Genomic DNA, 17,773 nt, shown 5'->3' on the forward strand with positions numbered 1-17,773 from the left:
ACTCGTGTCCTTCAATAAAGGCAGCTCTTCGAAAAAGGAAAAATATGAAGAAAGCTAAATGAATCACAACTGAAAAACTGTCTTTTTCATTTTACAAAGTCCATGGACACACACAGTAACCCCCCCTTCCCACACGCACACAAATAAAACACAAGATTACCTTGCCCATTGTTGTTCGATTCCGGGAGACAAAAATGACCACAATGTGACTGGACTGCTGCATTACTGCAGCACACACACATATTCGCACACACAGTTTTTTTTTATTAAACACAGAACCATCTGATTTTTATCAGGTCTTAGAAAGAGACACTCACAAAGTGATCCAAAAGTTCTTTGCTCGCAAAGTCACATTTATTTTTTCAAATGTGTCATTGAACTTCAGTGTTTTTATTTTTAAACTTGCACTAAAGACGTAGTCAGTCATCAAAATTCCTAAATTCTGTGCTGGTAGCAATCAGGATGCTTTGGGTTTTATGGGTCTTGACATACCCTGTGGGCAGATTGGTCCCGAAGTGGTTTCTTCACTTTAAAAAGGCTCCTGGATCTGATGTTGACTGTTTTCTTTGAGGTTTGCAGGTTTTCCTGTCACTGTCTGCATGAGGTTTTCCTCAACTTCCTGCAGCTGTCTGAAAAGGTGTCTTTTTAAATTTGATACTGACTGAGCTGGTTCTGTCATCTCGTGATGGACTGGCAACTGCTGAGACCAAATCCTGCCTTTGCACTGACAGCTGAGATAGACTACAGCCGCTTTTGTAGCAGGTACACAGCATGGATACATGCTGTCCTAGAGAATCACATGTTGCCGGAGCTCACCACAGCTGACGGAGGGGTAAACCTTGAATGGGTTGACAGGTAATCTCAGAGCTGGGGCTAATAAAATGCTTCAGCAACTGTCTGAATAGCTGACTTCATGACAGAAGATCCACTATTTGTATAACTGAACGGCTGTATGTCTGCGAGAGTGGTCAACCACAAAGTAGCACCTCAGGGGACGGGGCATTCCCTGTTTCTCCTCAAGGCTTCAAGTACAGCAGTCTTTCCAGCTGCAGAAATACTTTCAGACTCTACAGTTAGTTGGATGTGTCTGTAGGAGAGAGGGCTTTCTGACATTCTGCTGGAGCCAGCTCAGACTAGGAAAACATAGACGGACATGGATCTATTTGTCTGCAGGTGGACACATGGGAATGGAGTGGAGCAGGGAGCTTGGGGCCCGCTAATTTTAGCACCAATGTCACTGCTTCAAACTTTTTTCAACTGCATTTTTGGTCTGTTCCTGGTTCACAACATTTTGAATAAAATGTCCTCCATCATGAGCAAATGGAGAACATATTTAAAAACACAATAACCATATTTTCATTGGAGTGGGTTTTTAAAAAGACCCGACAACAGAAATTCTCCTGGAGATTTGGTGCGCTTCTGTGTTTGGATCTCTCCCGAGTTCCATTTGTGAAAGCAAACCAAAGTGAGCAACAATTCAGAATTTATTTTGCACTCTGAAATCAGTTTATCTTAGTCCATTGCTCAGGTGTAAAAACAGCCTTTTACACAGTTGGAGCACCAACATTAAAGACAGCAATTTAACAAAAACCTCAAACTGATGAAAAAAAGTTTGGATTTGAGCTGATTTAGAAATTTTGCATTTATAAAATATTAAAGTTAAATCACCGATATGAACAACATTATTAAGTCTTATACCATGGTCTGGGTGAATACTCGATTTTGAATGGCTGTTGGGTGTGGATTAAAAGTGATAATCCACAGAAATATTGCTCACCTAAAAACATGTAAATTTAAATTTCCGGTCACACAGCTTACATATTCTTTATCACTGTGCTGGCTTCTTTAAAACAAACTTCTGCTTCATTATCTGGACAAAAACAAGCAATAAGAGGTAAACTTTCTCTCTGAACTGATGCTTTTCTAACTGATTGTTACGATCAATATATATTTTGCTTTCTTTAGCTGCCACAGTCGAGGTCAGTGCGGGCTCAGCTGGCTCAGCAGCGCGTTATGTTGCTGTGTCAACCGCACCACACCATTTATCCAATAGTCTGCTTTTTATGAAAAATGCAATCCAAACCGAAAAAGCGGGAACCATCTCCAGAATACTGAATGCACTTCATCTCCCAGCAACCCCAGCGTGCACTTCCTGGATGCCACACTCCTGACTCCCATTGACTCGATCACTCTTAGCATACGTAACCACTGCACTGAGCCCCACTCAGTGAGAAGTATTTGTGTGGTTCTGCCTTCATTACAGAGTGTTGTATGTGGATCTAATTTTCTGTTTCTGACTCAGTTTACCTACCGCCTGCCCCGACTCTCGCTCGGATCCTGACTAACCTGTCTCTTCTCTGATGCTTTCATGCCCGTTATTGACACCTTCCTGCCTGACCCTGATTTAGATTTGTGGACTTTCAGCTGAGCTAATAAACCTGCTGCACTTGGAACCAGTCTGTTATTGTGACATAACCATTCAGGCTTCCACATCGTGTGTTTATTTCTAATAATGCATACTTCGTTGGCCATTATCTATTATGTGACACATAAACATTATTCTACCAAAGCAGTTGATGCACTTAAGCAGGCTATGGAAAGTTCAAAAAAAGATCTACAAAAAGGGTAGGCAATAGCCCAGAAAATAAAGATTATACGTGAAAAAAGAAAACACAGGACCTGCATTCAACCTGATCTAGATCATGGCTGAAAAACAGAATGAGTGAATATTATTACAGAGCTGTTGCAGTTCAAAACCTTGAAATGAGTCCATGTTTAGTTAATATCTCCCTTTTCGCAATTTCATTCATGTCTTCAAATCTACGGCTATTGTCATGGTGACAAGTAATATCTAAACACCGGTAACTTGGACACCTTGACCTCTGAAGGCCATTCCAAAACTTCAAAGTGAGATAGAGATCTCTTTGATTCTAATGAGGCAAACTGCAGAAAAACACATAGAACATCAAACTACTTTCAGTCTGATTAAACCCATTTTAGAAAAACATAAAATACAAAGAATGATTGAGAAAACAAATGAAAAGTTCCTTTTAAATATTTGTAAACATCTGCTTTTATTCCTCTTAGAAATGTGGATTCGTGTTTGGATCATGTAAGTCCTTGGAAAGTTGACCGCACTGATGGATTTCACATACCGCAAATGTCTGCAAAGCATCCTTTTTCTCTTCTTTCGAGCCCACACATCCGTTTTCTCTAAACTCAAAGAGGCTTTCAGACCCCTGCGTGGTTAAAGATTTCCATTTCATTGCCGTGTGCATGAGTCAGAACTTTACTTTATCTTGAGGTCTGTTCAACAACTGATGATTTTTTTTTTTCAACATGTCAAGTCACTCCAGCTGAGCCTGCTCACCCTGTTGAGTGGAATGAGTAAGAATGTAAACCAAGAGTTCTTCTCTGAGTTGGACCTTTGTCATGAAAGCACAACTAGTGGCCTTTGGAATTTGAAATGTAATTGTATCCCATAGGTCTGTGATGATTCAAAACTGGCTTTATGAGTGGGCTTTCATTTGTTGAGGCTGAGCAGATGCTTTCATCAAACACCTTTAGGAAGCCCCTTGTGAAGCTATTGTTGGGAAAGTCCACATGTTGAACTCCTGCAATGACATTGCTGTTACGGGTGGCCGGCAGTGAAACCCAGGAGCAGGAAGGACTCAAACAGATCCAGGGAACTCTGGACACGAAACATGTAAGGTATGTGAAAAAACACAACTGTGTCTGATAATAGAAGAACCTAAGATGTCAGATCCAGGGAAGTCCAAGATTTAATAAGAAAAGATGCCATGAAAAGACGACAAAAATACAACAACCCATAAAGCTGCATTCACATCGCCCTCGGCAACACACTTTCAAGTGAACACGTCTAATAAAAAGTCTTTCGAGCGAAAAGTCTGCAGAAGGAAGGTGAAATTTGGAAAATCTTGAATGTGAAAGTTTAAAATCCTCTTTACTGGTTCCTATTCCATTGATTTAAACAAGCTCTCACTAAATGTTTGGATGCCCCAAACCTGTCCTCCTTTGAGACACCCGTTTAATGTTTGTCTTGGTTTTCTTATTGCACCTCCTCTGTACTCTGAGTGTGTAAAAAAACACTTGTGAGGAATCAAGCAGTTATTATCTTTACATACATAGATTATGAAGGTGCTTGATCTGGAAAGACGTCAGTAAACATTCATCAGCAAAGGACATTCAAGCCAGTAATGGTATATTGTTTCAAGATGGTTAATAAAGACAACGTTTCTTACCAAAATATTTCTCACGAGCATCACATGAATGCATGTGCACTTGTTTAAGATTCCTGTATCTTCACATTCAAAAAAATGACAAGCAATGAGAAATGTCAGTCTCATTTTTTTGCCGGTTGAAATAGAAGATGATCTCAATCTAATTTTAAGTTCATAGTTGGCCGTATTCGTAGTAATAGATATTTTGTGTTTGTTGGTTGTGGTTTTAATTTAAAGAAGAGTTTTGTGGTATTCTTTACTAACTGGAGAGTCTTTGTCTGCAGACGTCAGAGGCTCCATGAAACCTGCAAACATGTGCTTGCCTAGGTTTTGCATACAGCTCAAACTCTGTCAAACAAAACCAATTCAAGGCAACATTGCAACCTTTTCAGTCACTCTCTGATAAACATCACATTTAACATTTCCACCAGATTCAGCTTATGTTTCAGGACACATGATGAGCAAAGTCAGCCATCAACACTTTGGCCAAAGATCCCTGAAATGAATCTGTTATGAGACCTTCACTGTCAAATTTGGGCCAGCTTGGCATCCCTTAAATGCCTTCATACAGCTCCAAGATGGCACATGGCTGTGGCCAACTTTACAGATAATTCAATTTGGATTACTGAATATGATATCTCTCATTGTCAACACCAGCTTCCATGTCTTTGGGCTCCACTGAAATCTATCCCAATTGAAGGAATGATTTGGCCCACATAAAGAAAATAAGAAGGCACCAGAAAACTGTTTCCAAAAGTCCATTTGAAATCAGCAAATTACTTTTAGGACTGGAAAAAATCAGCAATGCTAGTAAGACACACCACTTTATTCTTAAACCATCCTAATATCAATCATTATTTTGATCAAATAAATACAATTTTTTTATTGTATTTATTATTGTCAATCAATCATCTGCACGGTGGAACAGTGGTTGGCGTTCTTGCCTCACAGCAAGAAGGCCCCCGGTTCAAGTCCTGGCTGGGGGACTTGAAGCAGAACATCAACAGGGGACCTTTCTGTGTGAAGTTTGCATGTTCTCCCCGTGCATGTGTGGGTTCTCTCTGGGGTTGTCCATAGGTGTGAGTGTGAAAGTGACTGGGTGTGTGATACGTGACCCTGTGACAGACTGGCGACCTGTCCAGGGTGTCCCCTGCCTTCACCCACAAGTGGCTGGGATAGGCTCCGGCAGCCCCGTGACCCCAAAAGGGACAAAACGCAAGAAGGTGAATGAATTAATTTTCACAATTTATTACAAAGCATCAGCCCATTAATATAAATATATATATATAAAACTATCACCAACCAATCAATCAATCACATATATAGAAAGTTTTATATCTTTTTTGTTCTTTTTATGTTGCTGTTGTTTTTTTTGGCCATGCCTATATCCGGCCTTGAATTGTGATGTTGAATTAAAGAAAAATGTCAAAACTGGGGTGTTGCGCAGCATTTATGGTGAGGTCACCAGGAAACTATCCTCTGGCTGCCTCCAACATTCCTCCCAGCCTCCCCTCTTCACACATGCGGGTGCTCTGAGGCTTTTATTGTGAAGGCGCATGCGGGCGGTTTTCCTGGAATCGTGCGCTCTTCATGAACGCCCGCAGTCTCCGCTGCGTCCATCCACACCAGGGTCGGTGCGCGCGCTGCAGGCTGGAGTCTTGCACCCTGATAGAGAGACAAAGAAGAGAGCTAGAGAGAGAGAGAGAGGGGAGGCAGGACGGCTCAGGCACCGTGGAGGGTTTTTTAAAATCCCCCGTCTTTATGGTTGTCGGATCATAAACACTCCCGGACTTCATATAAACATGCACCTACTGGGAATATCTCTTTTACTGGCATATCTGCTTTATTCCAACCTCGCCAGCGACTATTATGAAGACTACGAGCAGGAGCAGATGGACGAGCCGGTGAGTCCGCGGTGCGCTCGGCTTCTTTGCAGCCCGCAGCTGCAGCTGCTTGTTCTCATGAAACAGACAGACGCACCCCTTGAAGATGTGAGGCAGAACTATTACATGTTAAGTTCTGAGGGGTAAGGAGATTTGTGTTATCATTACTTTTTTTTTTTCAAACTACACATGGTAAAATAATTCTCCTCACTCACTGATCTGCAGGATCAGTTAATGATCATTTGACCTTCATTGTTCACAAGTTTGATCAAGTTTGATGCATAGATTTGGATTTTCTTTTGTAATGCGCTGTGTTGATCTGTCATATTCTCTTTGACATTTTCCTTAAATCAAAGGACTCCCAAACAGAAACAGCCAGTGTGTGACTGGGCTACTTTGTTGTAATTCATAATGGTTCCAAAAATGAGTTCAAGGAGATCAGTCAGTGCAATATTGCAACAAGTTCCTAATGAAAGTCTTGTGCTTTTATAGCACGGTTTGTTTTATGGCAAAAATGAAGACAAATCATTGAATAAAGCTTTCTGGCATTATGAGGTTTAGAGGACAATACCGTACATGTGAGATAAAGGCAGGGTCATTTTGTGGAGAACAAGTCAATGTGGCAACATTTGTGTAACGGATGAGATGAGACTCTAGAAAGTGCTTAAGTTGACCTGCTTTTGTTGTGACAGAACACTTAAAATGTTTTATAAAAACATCACAAATTTGGTTTAAACAAAAAAGAAATATATTTTATTTAGTCTTACTTAACATCTAAAAGTTATTGTCAAGACACGTCTACGCAGACCTCCACTTTGTTCTCGTCTTCTTTTTCTCCCTGCAGACTGTCTTCTGTCTTTAGATTCCAAAGTTCTTCTATTCTAATCATGCCATGCACTACAAGTTGTCACTTTTTCCTCACAAATATTATACAGATAATGATCTAATTGGCATTTATTCTTTACTAAATATTTAACTTCGACTTAAGATTTACATAAATGGGCCAATATCATGCTAAATCAAAATTTTGAGCTTTTAAGTGTATTATAATGTTCATTCCTCACAGAAAGAAACCCCAAAGCGGTATTTTGATCCATTCACGCATCTCTGAGCATTTCTCTTAAAACCTGCCTCTCTGAGCACCAGCCCCTCCCAATCCATGAAAACGAGCGGGTTCTCACATTCATACATATAAAAGTAAAAACTAGCCCCTTTCAGGAAGAGTCTGCACTGCCAGCACCGCCCCCAGGCTAACGCGAACACCCACTTTCTCCATGGAGCTAGCTGTGTTTGGGAAAAGCGCTATCCTTTTACATGCACAATGTGCACATCCGTCTGTACAAAAGTTTGGATGTTTTTGTTTTTTGTGGGTGAGACCCAAACACGCTCCAGGTTGACGTCATTACTGTAAATGAACGGCAACCACACAGAGCGAAAACCGGGGAATCAGAGATTGAGGCGTCTTAGATAGATATAGATAGATATGCCTTTATTGTCACTGTCCACTTGGACAATTAAATCACCATTACAGTGCAAAAACAAAATCTAACAAAGTATAATAAAAAAAAATCAATATGTACAATAGCTACAAAGTGTACAACGGAAGTGTGCAAATATGCAAAATGTGGAATGTGCAAATATAAAAATGTCCATAAGTGTGTGAACTTCCAGCTCGGGAAAATGACCATATTTAATAAAAAAAATCATTGTTTTGAGTGCTAAAGGTATTTTTTGCCATAAATACAGATATTGTGTACTATAAAGTAGTTAGGTTTAAATTTGGTAACAAACACTTAACCCCTCATTTATTTGACACAGAATGTATTGTATTGTTGAGATGAAAGTAATGTTACGTTTCTAAAAAGTTGTCTAAAAAGAGTAAAATGAAATCAGATATTGAGGTATTTGATATATTTCAGTTCATATTTTCATCAAGTTTTTTTTAACAGAGGGTCATAAAACTGCTTTTGATAAGCTGGAGTTTGGCCTTTGGCGTCAAGTGATGTTACAAACCAGGCAAAAAAACTACTAACGAATCAGGAAACACTTAAGCATTTTTACCATTTAAAAACAAAACTGGTTCCTCTGCTGCATTTTTTACTGACCTCTTACTCACACACAGGTTTTATTTCTTTTTTGTGTTTTGGATGAGTAAAATCTAAACCGGTGCCAGGAAGAGTCTCAGGAGAAGATGAAGGAGAAGATTGAGTTTTCCAGAATATGTGCTGTTCTTGTGAGGGATCATCTTCAGAGTCTGCACACACTCAAGTCCTTCAAAACCTTTAGGAGCTGCTGCTTGTCTGTTTTAACAAACGCTGGACGTCTGCGCCACTAAACAAGCCTTTCACAAAGGTTGGTGAAGAGACTGGATCGACAAAGACAGGGATAAAAGGGGGAACGTTACTTGGTTGCGAGTTTTGGGTGGGCCTTCGGGGGGTTCGGGATTAAGAAGGGGTATTTTCAAATTAGCTAGAGAAAAGAGCGAATAGAGACAGGTGTCACAGGGGTCAAGTGTGTGTGTGAGAGCCTTCCACAGAGGCAGGGTGAGGGAGGGGGGCAGATGAGCGCTAAACAGAGGCATTTGATCACAGAAGAGTATTAATTGGGTTGACCGGTTTCTCTCCTAACACTCTTCAAAGTTTTACTGGAAAACCTCAGCGGCTCATCTCTGCTGTTAAACCTCACGTAACATCAGGTGTCTGGGGATTAAGCATCTCGTGCACTAAACAGATTTTTATAGCAGCAGATTTGAGATAATGCTGCTGGGCATGCATGTGGACTAACTCACAGACCAAAAGAAAAGTCAGTGAGCCTAATTTTTCAAAAAGAGGTTCTCTAATGGTTTAAAGCTTTTTTTCGTTTTAAAGTTAGAAGTGGAAGCTCATACTGCGTAAATGTATTGGACTGCCACTTCTCTTTTAAATATTTTCCTCCAAGGAACCAGAAATACTACGGAACCCCTAAAGGGTCATTGAAGAAAACAAACAATTGAAGTAAAAAAAACTAACCGGTGCCAGTAAGTAACAGGTGCGCACAAGATCCCAGTTAGTATCTGGTCATTTGTGGCCTTTTGCACACTGAGGGATTTTCCCAAGTTGAGCTGATTGAGCTCATTTGAGTGTCACTTTGCTTTCGGACTTGTCTACAAAGAGATTGCAGCTTTGCTTCCTCCCCGTCACAATTATATCATCTCTGAAAGTCATCTTAAATGAGTTTTAAAGTCATGTGGTTTCTTTCAGCGCTGGGGTTAGAGCAGTTAAAATCAGGTTTTATTCAGGAAAATGTAAGATCATCCGGTAAACTCCATAGATATTGGTGGATGCATGCCAAGTGCGTTCAAAATGGGCTGCATGCAAGGATCAAGAACATGACCCACAGAGTGTTGAACTCTGGAGAGCCAGATGTCTGCATCATCGCAGTTATTTTGCAAAGTGTCCAAATTATATTTGGCATTTGGATTCTTACGACAAACTGAAGCCATTCGGTATTTGTATTAATAGCTAGTAACTGGTGAGCACCAGTTATTATTATTTTTTTTTTACTTCAATAGTTTGTTTTTTTTCTTCAAGGGGCTCCGTAAAATACAATTAGAGGCTTTTTCTTTAAACTCCGCTACTATAAGATTCATCTTCAGTCTATATTTATTGCTGAATGAGGAGATATCCATATCTTTTTAAGCCACTCTATCGCAAACCACTAGACATAGACATCATTTTGATGTACATTTGAGTCAAAGAGCATGTTTGCACAACCACAGAAATCTAATAACTGGAACGATCAGATGTGACACATTTACACTTTTCCACCTTGGAAAAAAATATCCAAGTCATTCATACAAAAGTTCATTATCAGATTTCTTTTAAAGTTTGTGTGCATGAAGAGAAGTAGGATATCTGCATTATCTCCTTTAACATCTGAAGTCGTATTGTTGCGATTAGCCATGCATCTGCTTTAAGAAGTCTCCTAACAAAATGTGCAGCTTTGGTTATGTGCTTCTTTCTCTCAGTCATACTCCATAAAAAAACAAAACAATGGTCAGCTTATTCGGACATCCGACCTTGGTCTTTTTGTTCAACTTCAGAGAACAATTTCCTGTGATTGTTTATTCTTTTTGTACATATTGAGATGTTAAAAAGCAAAATAAATCAAATAAATGAATATACAAGCAGAGATAAAATCAGATGACTGAAAGAAATATTGAATTATCTTGTATTTTAAGAAAAAGGTAATAATCAGATGTTTTATGTGAATGTAAATTGCATCTGTAATTGGTTTGAAGAAAATTGAATGTCACCATGTAGAAGGTTCCTCTTAGGGATTCCATCTGGACATTTTCAGTGGTCAGTTTTATTTGTGTCATAGTGGGTTTTTGGGAGTGCTGTGATTGTCTCTCATGGCTCAAAACTCAGATTAAAAGGTTGTTATTAATGGAAAGTTTGAGTGATTAGATTTTTTTGTTTGTTTGCAGACCATAATAATGTAAAGATGTACTACTTGCACACTCTTAACAAAACTTCATCAGCAATCAAGTACGTATCACCCATTCCGGTCACAGTTTTAACCATAAAGTTTTGATGAGTTGCTCCAAAATTTGATTATTTATTCATCAGTTTCAATCAAAAAATCTAGAATTCATCTAATTGATTTAAAAAAGCATGAACACGTTTTTGTCTTTAAACAAACAAATATAGGTTAAAAAGTTTGCTTTTTTTACCTTTGAATGTTTGGACGGCAGCCTGCAGTTTTCCTCAGACTGCACGTAGCAAAAATAAACGATTTTTTGGGGGGGGGGGGGGGGGGGGTATAACTCGAGTGATAAGAAAGACTGCAGGCTGCAGTTGAGTCATGTAAAGGGGAATGAGAACACCTATATTTTTATGAAAAATGGGGATAAAAAGACCTAAAAAATGTAGAAAAAAACAATAAGTTGGAAGAGAGGAAATTACTCAACTGACAATAAGCTTCATTGATCACTCCTGTGCTTCTTAAAATATATATCATAAGATGGCAGATCACATGTCTTATCTATTCCATGACATCATTCTAGGTATGACAATTAGAAAACAGTAATTTGTTTACACTGCAGTTTATTGTTCAGGATGAGACATACATTTTCTTTGTTACAACAAAAAAGGAAGGTGAATTTCACACAAAGTTGTCCAAAAATAACAATAAAACCAAAATATAAAACATGTCAGTAATAATATTAAAAAGAACCCTATAATGCTCCCAAATAAATTGTTCTTTGAAATGTCCTACTAAAAGGAGCCTTCCGTAGAAGCTTAGGTCTAAACACCTCCCCGCCAAGATTTACAATTTTCTTATTTGTTGTTAGGTAGCAATATATCTTTTCTGCTGCTGAATTATGTTACTTTCTCATCAGGCGGAACATTTCATTGATTATTTTTTAATTGAATGAGTTTCCAAAATGTTTTACATACTGAAAGAGTTTTGGAACTCCATTGTTTCATTTGTTGGGCCTAGTTTTCATATAGCTAAACTTTGAAACATTTTCCAAAAAAGTTACGACAAACATTTTCTCCAAACAGCCATAGAGTCAGTCGATGCACAAAACATTTTAGTGTCTCCATAAAATTGACAGTAAGAGAAATGTGAGAAGAGTTTGAGAGTAGTAGCAAAACAAAGAAATAAAAATGATTTGAGAGAACAACCCAACTGACTTGATGTGTGTGAATGATACTCAGGATGCACGTGGAAGTCGTAGCCCAGGTTTTTTTTAGGATATGTAACCCAGAAAAGATGACTCTCAATAGAGTTCTTATGTTATTTCTCATGAGCTTTTAAAGGGCATGAAACCATATAGAATTGTCAGCCATTTTGACTGACTTGTTAAGTTTTTATACTAAAACCCCCCCACTAATTTTCACAAAACTAATTCATTCTCAAAGTGGTTATTTTTTCAAGCTGTTGTTGGGATGTTTGAGTGACCTTCGTTCACATTTATTTCAGTAAGAGTTTGCATGTCCAGACTGTGATTTGAGAATGACGTTGGTTTCTTGTGTCACATTACTATGGGTAAAGATTGTGCCTGTGTTGGTGTAACTGAGAGATTTCTTAAGGTAGTCTAAGTTTCCTTAACTACAGATGATGAAATGTTGTAATATCATTACAGCAAAATGTTAGAAATGTTAAAAGGATTCAACTTTCTGTGCAGAAACATTCCAGAGGGAGGTAGACCTGTCCTCATCCCAAATCTCCGTGGGATTTTCTTTTTTCGATATGCAACTTCTTAAAAAGATGTGGCATGGATTTCGAAACGAGCTAGTGTTTTTCTTGGAAAAGAGTAAAATGTTTCTTTTTTTTTTTTTTTTGCTGGCATCGTTTATTGCTCTGGTTGACCGTTTGTAAAAATTGGGACACCCGCCAAATGGATGTTTTGCCAGAATCATTTGTCACCATTGAACCGAACAAGAGGGAAATTCATTTTTCATCTTGTGAATGTACCAGGAACCTTATCAAGGATCGCTGTAAGGCCAGTTATGCAATTTAAGGAGGGTTTTTCATAGTTCTCTGTTTCAGTTCTCTGTACCCTTGTAAAATTAATTGGTGTATGTTTTAGGCACATGTCCACAATCCTGACTTATTTTAGAAGCTTGAATCCAAAAATAACAGCCAAGTTTGGATCAGGAAACACCAATTATAGATCTCAGACTGACAAAATTGTGTATAACACATCAATGTTAACACCAGGTCAATTGCTGAGCTTGTAGACAATCAAGTCCAAACGATTCCTGACTTTTTCGACTTCCATCTGGGTTGTTTTTAAAAGTCAGCCTTTCCATTGAACGAATTTCTGATTTGTCTTCGTGAGGTTTCTAATGGTTGCCTTTGAGTTTTGTCCTCCTTCTCTGTGTTTTTATTGGCGTCATAGTTTTCCTTTTGACCTGTAAGTACTGAACATTTTTTGCTTCATTGCTTTGAGTGTTTTCTCTGGGTGAGGTCTATCAGTCTTCTGATCCTACACCAACAACATTTAGAAATACCTTCGTTGATGGATAAAATATACTGTACCATACCCCCCTTCCTGTCATTTGCCCATGAAAAAGGCACACTCTTCCAAAGTGTCATTAAAAACAAGAAAGCAATGAAAGGACAGAAAAGTTGGCACTTGCACTAAAACATGTTTGTAAAAGGTCCTCATTTTGAGACTACTGCTTGAAAATGACTTGCCCAACTTAAAATCTACAATTTCATTGTTTTCTCGGCAACTGTAATCTGTGCTTTAGTACACCATGTGTCAAAATATACCGATAATCAATTAATTTGAATTGGCTGCTTGCTTTATTGTTCAACATTGTTTTTCATTTGCCTTCTCTGTTTGTTTAGCTGCAAATGATTTGCAAATCTTTTTCATGGTGTCCTGGTGTTTTGCATGTTTATATTTAGTATATCGTTACAGCTGTTATTGAACTGTACTATTTTAGTTTGATTTGGATTTCAGATTTAGCTCCTCTTGAAATGTTTGCCAGGGCATTTTTGGCAGAAGCTGTTAAGTTTACCAGTGCTGTTCTTATCTCTGCTCTTTGAACTACTGTTTTATTTTCTCTCTGCATTTCTTCAACCAATTACCTCTTCCGGCCACAGATATTGGCTTGATTTACCTTTAAAAATATATTACAAGGACTTTTCTGAAAGTACTTAGAAATCACTCTATATTTTTCTTTGTATAGTTATGATTACCCACACATTACATGTTCCTTATATTTCCTGCATACTTTCTCAAATTTTCATATAACAAGGCATTTATGGATGGATGGAATGAAATGATCAATAGATGAAATAAAAAGATGGATGATAAATAAAACAAAAGAATAGATTGGATAATTTGTAGCTGAAAAAAAAAGATCCACAGATCAAATTAATGGATGCTTGTATGGAATAAAAGGATGGATGCTCAAATGGATGGGTGGATGAATAGATGGAGGAAACTATTGACTGTATATGAGAATTGGAGTGATTGAGTGTGAAATCACTCTTGGAAAATGACTTACTACCTGTTCCAATGAAATAAAACAGTGATGAAAGTCTTCCGGGAATTCCCGGAAATCCGGGTTTTTGAGCAAACCGAACGTACTTTCCGGGAAATAAAGACCTGATCTCTACGGACAAATCGCTTTCCGGATTAGAAAATGGTCTGAAATCAGCTAATTTTAGCTTTATTTTCTATATTTCTCCGCAGATCGCTTCCTCTATGGTCGTGGCCATCTTTCGTCTTCCCGGCCTAATTGACCAATGACGGGACGTTTTAGTTGCTTTCGGATGCGTCGACGGGTCTGATTGGCTCTGTCTGCACCACGTGGTCAGCGTGACTTGCTTCCCTAGAGACCAAAACTGGCGGACCCACGCTAAACTTTCACAAACACATCTGAAGAGTTTGCGATCAAATTTGTGTTAAAATAATGGCAGGCATCGTCATTATTGAGCGTGGTCACGACCTCAGTTGTGAGAAGACGATAAAAAACAAATTGAAGTGGTCTTGGCTGGAAAAAAAAAAGATTTTTAAGGTAGTGTAGGTCAAATACTTTTTTGTGTAAAATAATCTCAAAACCACATTTTGAAATAATTTCAATTTTAGTTTTGAGTTTCAGTTTTTATTTTGAATACATTTCTCTATCTAATTTATTTGTATTTCCTAATTACCATGATTTAGTTCAGTATAGTTGACATTAATTATAAGTATTTGATGGTTTGGACCCGCACTCCCTTAAAAAATAATGTTTACAATGTTTAGTTTAGTTTGTATGTTTGTTTTGATATTTCCCAGATTACTTAGTATTGGTGTTAAAGAATTGATGTATTATGTTATAGAATTATAGTTTAAAGCAGATCCCATATTTTGATGTAATTATAGTTTGAGAAAACAGTGCAAGTGGATGTTGTACATCAGTCATTTCTAAAGCAGAAATAATGTATAAATAACTGAGGTATTTTCATAGAATATCATAGTTACTGGTGTTCTTTTTGCCATTTGGGGCTTTGATGTTACTATATTTTAGCAATTGTATGTTTTGCAGCTTTAAGGAAAAGCGTAGATTGTAGGATTGTGTTACTTTGAGCAATTTTCCAAATTCTTTTTTAGGACCAGCAAGTCCTTAATGGAGAGTCAAACTAGGGGTTTGAATGACAAATCATGATGCTCCAATTAGTCTTAGTTTCTTGATAAAGAAGTGAATAACTAGCTGCCAGAATGCACCAGAATGCATCTAAGACCACGTATTTTTCCAAAATTTCGCTCTGTGCCCGCCATATCGCTCAAAGAAAAGTTCAGGGATTTTTTCCTTGCCTGACTTTCATCACTGTAAAATCAATTTAGTTGCCATTTTTTCATCATACAGATGTTGCCATATTGAAACCAGGTGACACCAGTTAGCAGTGATTGGTCCAAGTTGGTCTGAGTCAACATTCTGTCGCCAATCAGGAGTGAGCTTGTCCACCTAGTTTTATCGAGGAATCTGATTGGTCAGTTTATAACTTGAATAACTTGCCTTACAGCCAAAAAAATAAAAATTAAAAATAACATTAATAAAAAGATTATCAAGATCATGTTAAAAAAGGTAACAGGGCAAGAATGGTATTTTTGACAAATATAATGACTGAGTAACAGCTGTTTGCTCCTCAATAGATGGGATTGGAACAAGCGGGTACTTTGCTTGTGGAAAGTGACAGGGGATCGCTCACTCAGTCCAGTTCTCTGTATACAGTCAATATAGGAAACAAACGAATGGATGGAAAAATACTTACACATGCCCAGAAAATAGGGAAAAAATAGATTTAGTAGCTTAAATGTGCTTTACACAATAATGAAATATATCAAATATAACAAAAAAGAAGTTATTAAAATTCCTGTATGTAAAAAAGCACCTCCGTCCTTTCTATCCCCTCTTTGCGGTGGCGTTGGAAGACAAAAGATTTCTGAAGGGTCGACAGTTTGCTCACTCTCTGTCCCCTCTCCTTATTAACTCCTTTTGCCACCAGTGGCTAACACATGTGGAGGGGGAGTGGGGGAGTGATACCTTCCATTGTTTGCGTGATCTATCACAGCCCCGCTATGTTGTTCTTGAGTCTAAGCACCAGTGAGGTGGCACACTTCTCTGCAAGGCGGGCCAGTGTTGGGGAACAGCTCCAATCGCAATAATCAAAAAAGTTGTGCTTTGCGACCAGATGGACTCTGGCACAGCCCAACTGGTGTGCTGCATTTGTGGGCTATCAGCTGATGACATCCCGTCACTGATGGAGCTTTTTTTGGTCACAAAAGGTCGGCTGCAGGGCGTGTGTGTGGAACCATCTCTTGATCTCCATCTGTACAGGCTCAGACAAACCACAGACCTTGCTCTTTTAGTTAGTCCTTTCTTTCATTGTGTCCCTCGTCTTCTCATTCTCTCCCCAACCCTAGTGTAGAGGAAGAGAATGAGAAAGCTAAACTGATAGAGAATGCGTTGGATATTGGAACAGATGTTAAGAGACAAATACCGTTCCATGTAAGATTAAAGGGCGGCCGTGGTGCAGCGGTAGGGCGGTCGTCCCATGATCGTAAGGTTGCAGGTTCGATTCCCGCCTTGCACGCCCATGAGTCGAAGTGTCCTTGGGCAAGACACTGAACCCCACCTTGCCTCTGGTGGTAGGCGGGCGCCTGTGTTTGGCAGCGGAGCGACCACCAGTGTGTGACTGTGTGTGTGAATGTGTGTGTGACTGGGTGAATGGGTCTGTGACTGTAAAGCGCTTTGTCCTTGTAGGAAGAAAGGCGCTATATAAGTATACGCCATTTACCATTTGCCATTTAAAGGTAAAAATGCTTTGTTTATTTAAAATTACATCCTGAAATTCATGCTTGACAGATTGATGCTAAGTGATTTTCCACCTGACCTGATATCATTCTGCAATACAGTTTAGCCCTCTTCCCAGAAGTCAGCCAGTCATTATTTCTATAAATGCAATATTGTTGCAATATGTGGAATTGGGCAACGTCTTACAGAAACTAAGGTTTCAAGCATTGTTACCGAACAGATCAAAAAGTTGAAGCCTTTGTGTAATCTTTATACAGCCCTGATCTCTTTAGACAAACACATTTGAAGAAAAAATCCTGCAGGTCCAGTGACATCCTCCCTCTGTATATTTCTGTTGGTTTATGTAACTCTCTGTTTACTCTATATCTTTAAGAAAATAGGTTAAAAAAAGCAGCAATCCTCCTCTGTCTTTTGTTAATCAAAAATCTTGGGTATGTTCCTAATTTTTTGTTCTTGACTCTCTCCAGCTCTCATTCTTTCCACTTTTATCAATCTGCTACAACCCTGCAGGAGTCTACAGAAGAATGCGGTGTGCTATTATCAACTCTTGAAAGAGGATTTTTCCATTTTTACTCTGTCCCACATCCAGATTACTTCTGTTATGCAATCAGACTGCTGAGATATTTGTCCCCCGACTCCATATTTCAAATGTCTGGTGTTCAGTCATTCTGATGAAACAGAGAATGACCTTACAGTTCCAAATTAGATAGGCCTATGCAGAAAGAGCTCAGTCAAGCATCCATTGAATCTGCTCCTGGCTGCTGTTGATACTTGAACAATTAAAAAAAGCAGAATGTTAGATGTGGTGCTTAGTCCTTGTTATTAAAGTTATCATGTAGGATGT

General features: G+C 38.6%; 1 protein-coding gene across 2 annotated transcripts in view; it reads left to right on the plus strand.

Moving 5' to 3' along the window:
- The first annotated feature begins 5,679 nt into the window (after positions 1 to 5,679).
- The window catches only part of vegfc (vascular endothelial growth factor c), a 79,924-nt gene continuing 67,830 nt past the window's right edge, over positions 5,680 to 17,773 (plus strand). Inside the window, exon 1 of one of the 2 annotated variants that reach the window (XM_023958746.2) lies at positions 5,680 to 6,145. In XM_023958746.2, the coding sequence (XP_023814514.2) occupies positions 5,798 to 6,145 (348 nt within the window). In that variant the 5' untranslated portion in view covers positions 5,680 to 5,797. The remainder of the gene's footprint in view (positions 6,146 to 17,773) is intronic. The other variant, NM_001278873.1, reaches the window with a different exon arrangement.

This window comes from Oryzias latipes, chromosome 1, assembly GCF_053564925.1.
Source record: "Oryzias latipes strain Hd-rR chromosome 1, Olatipes_Hd-rR_3.1".
In the NCBI taxonomy this organism is placed as follows: Eukaryota; Metazoa; Chordata; class Actinopteri; order Beloniformes; family Adrianichthyidae; genus Oryzias; species Oryzias latipes.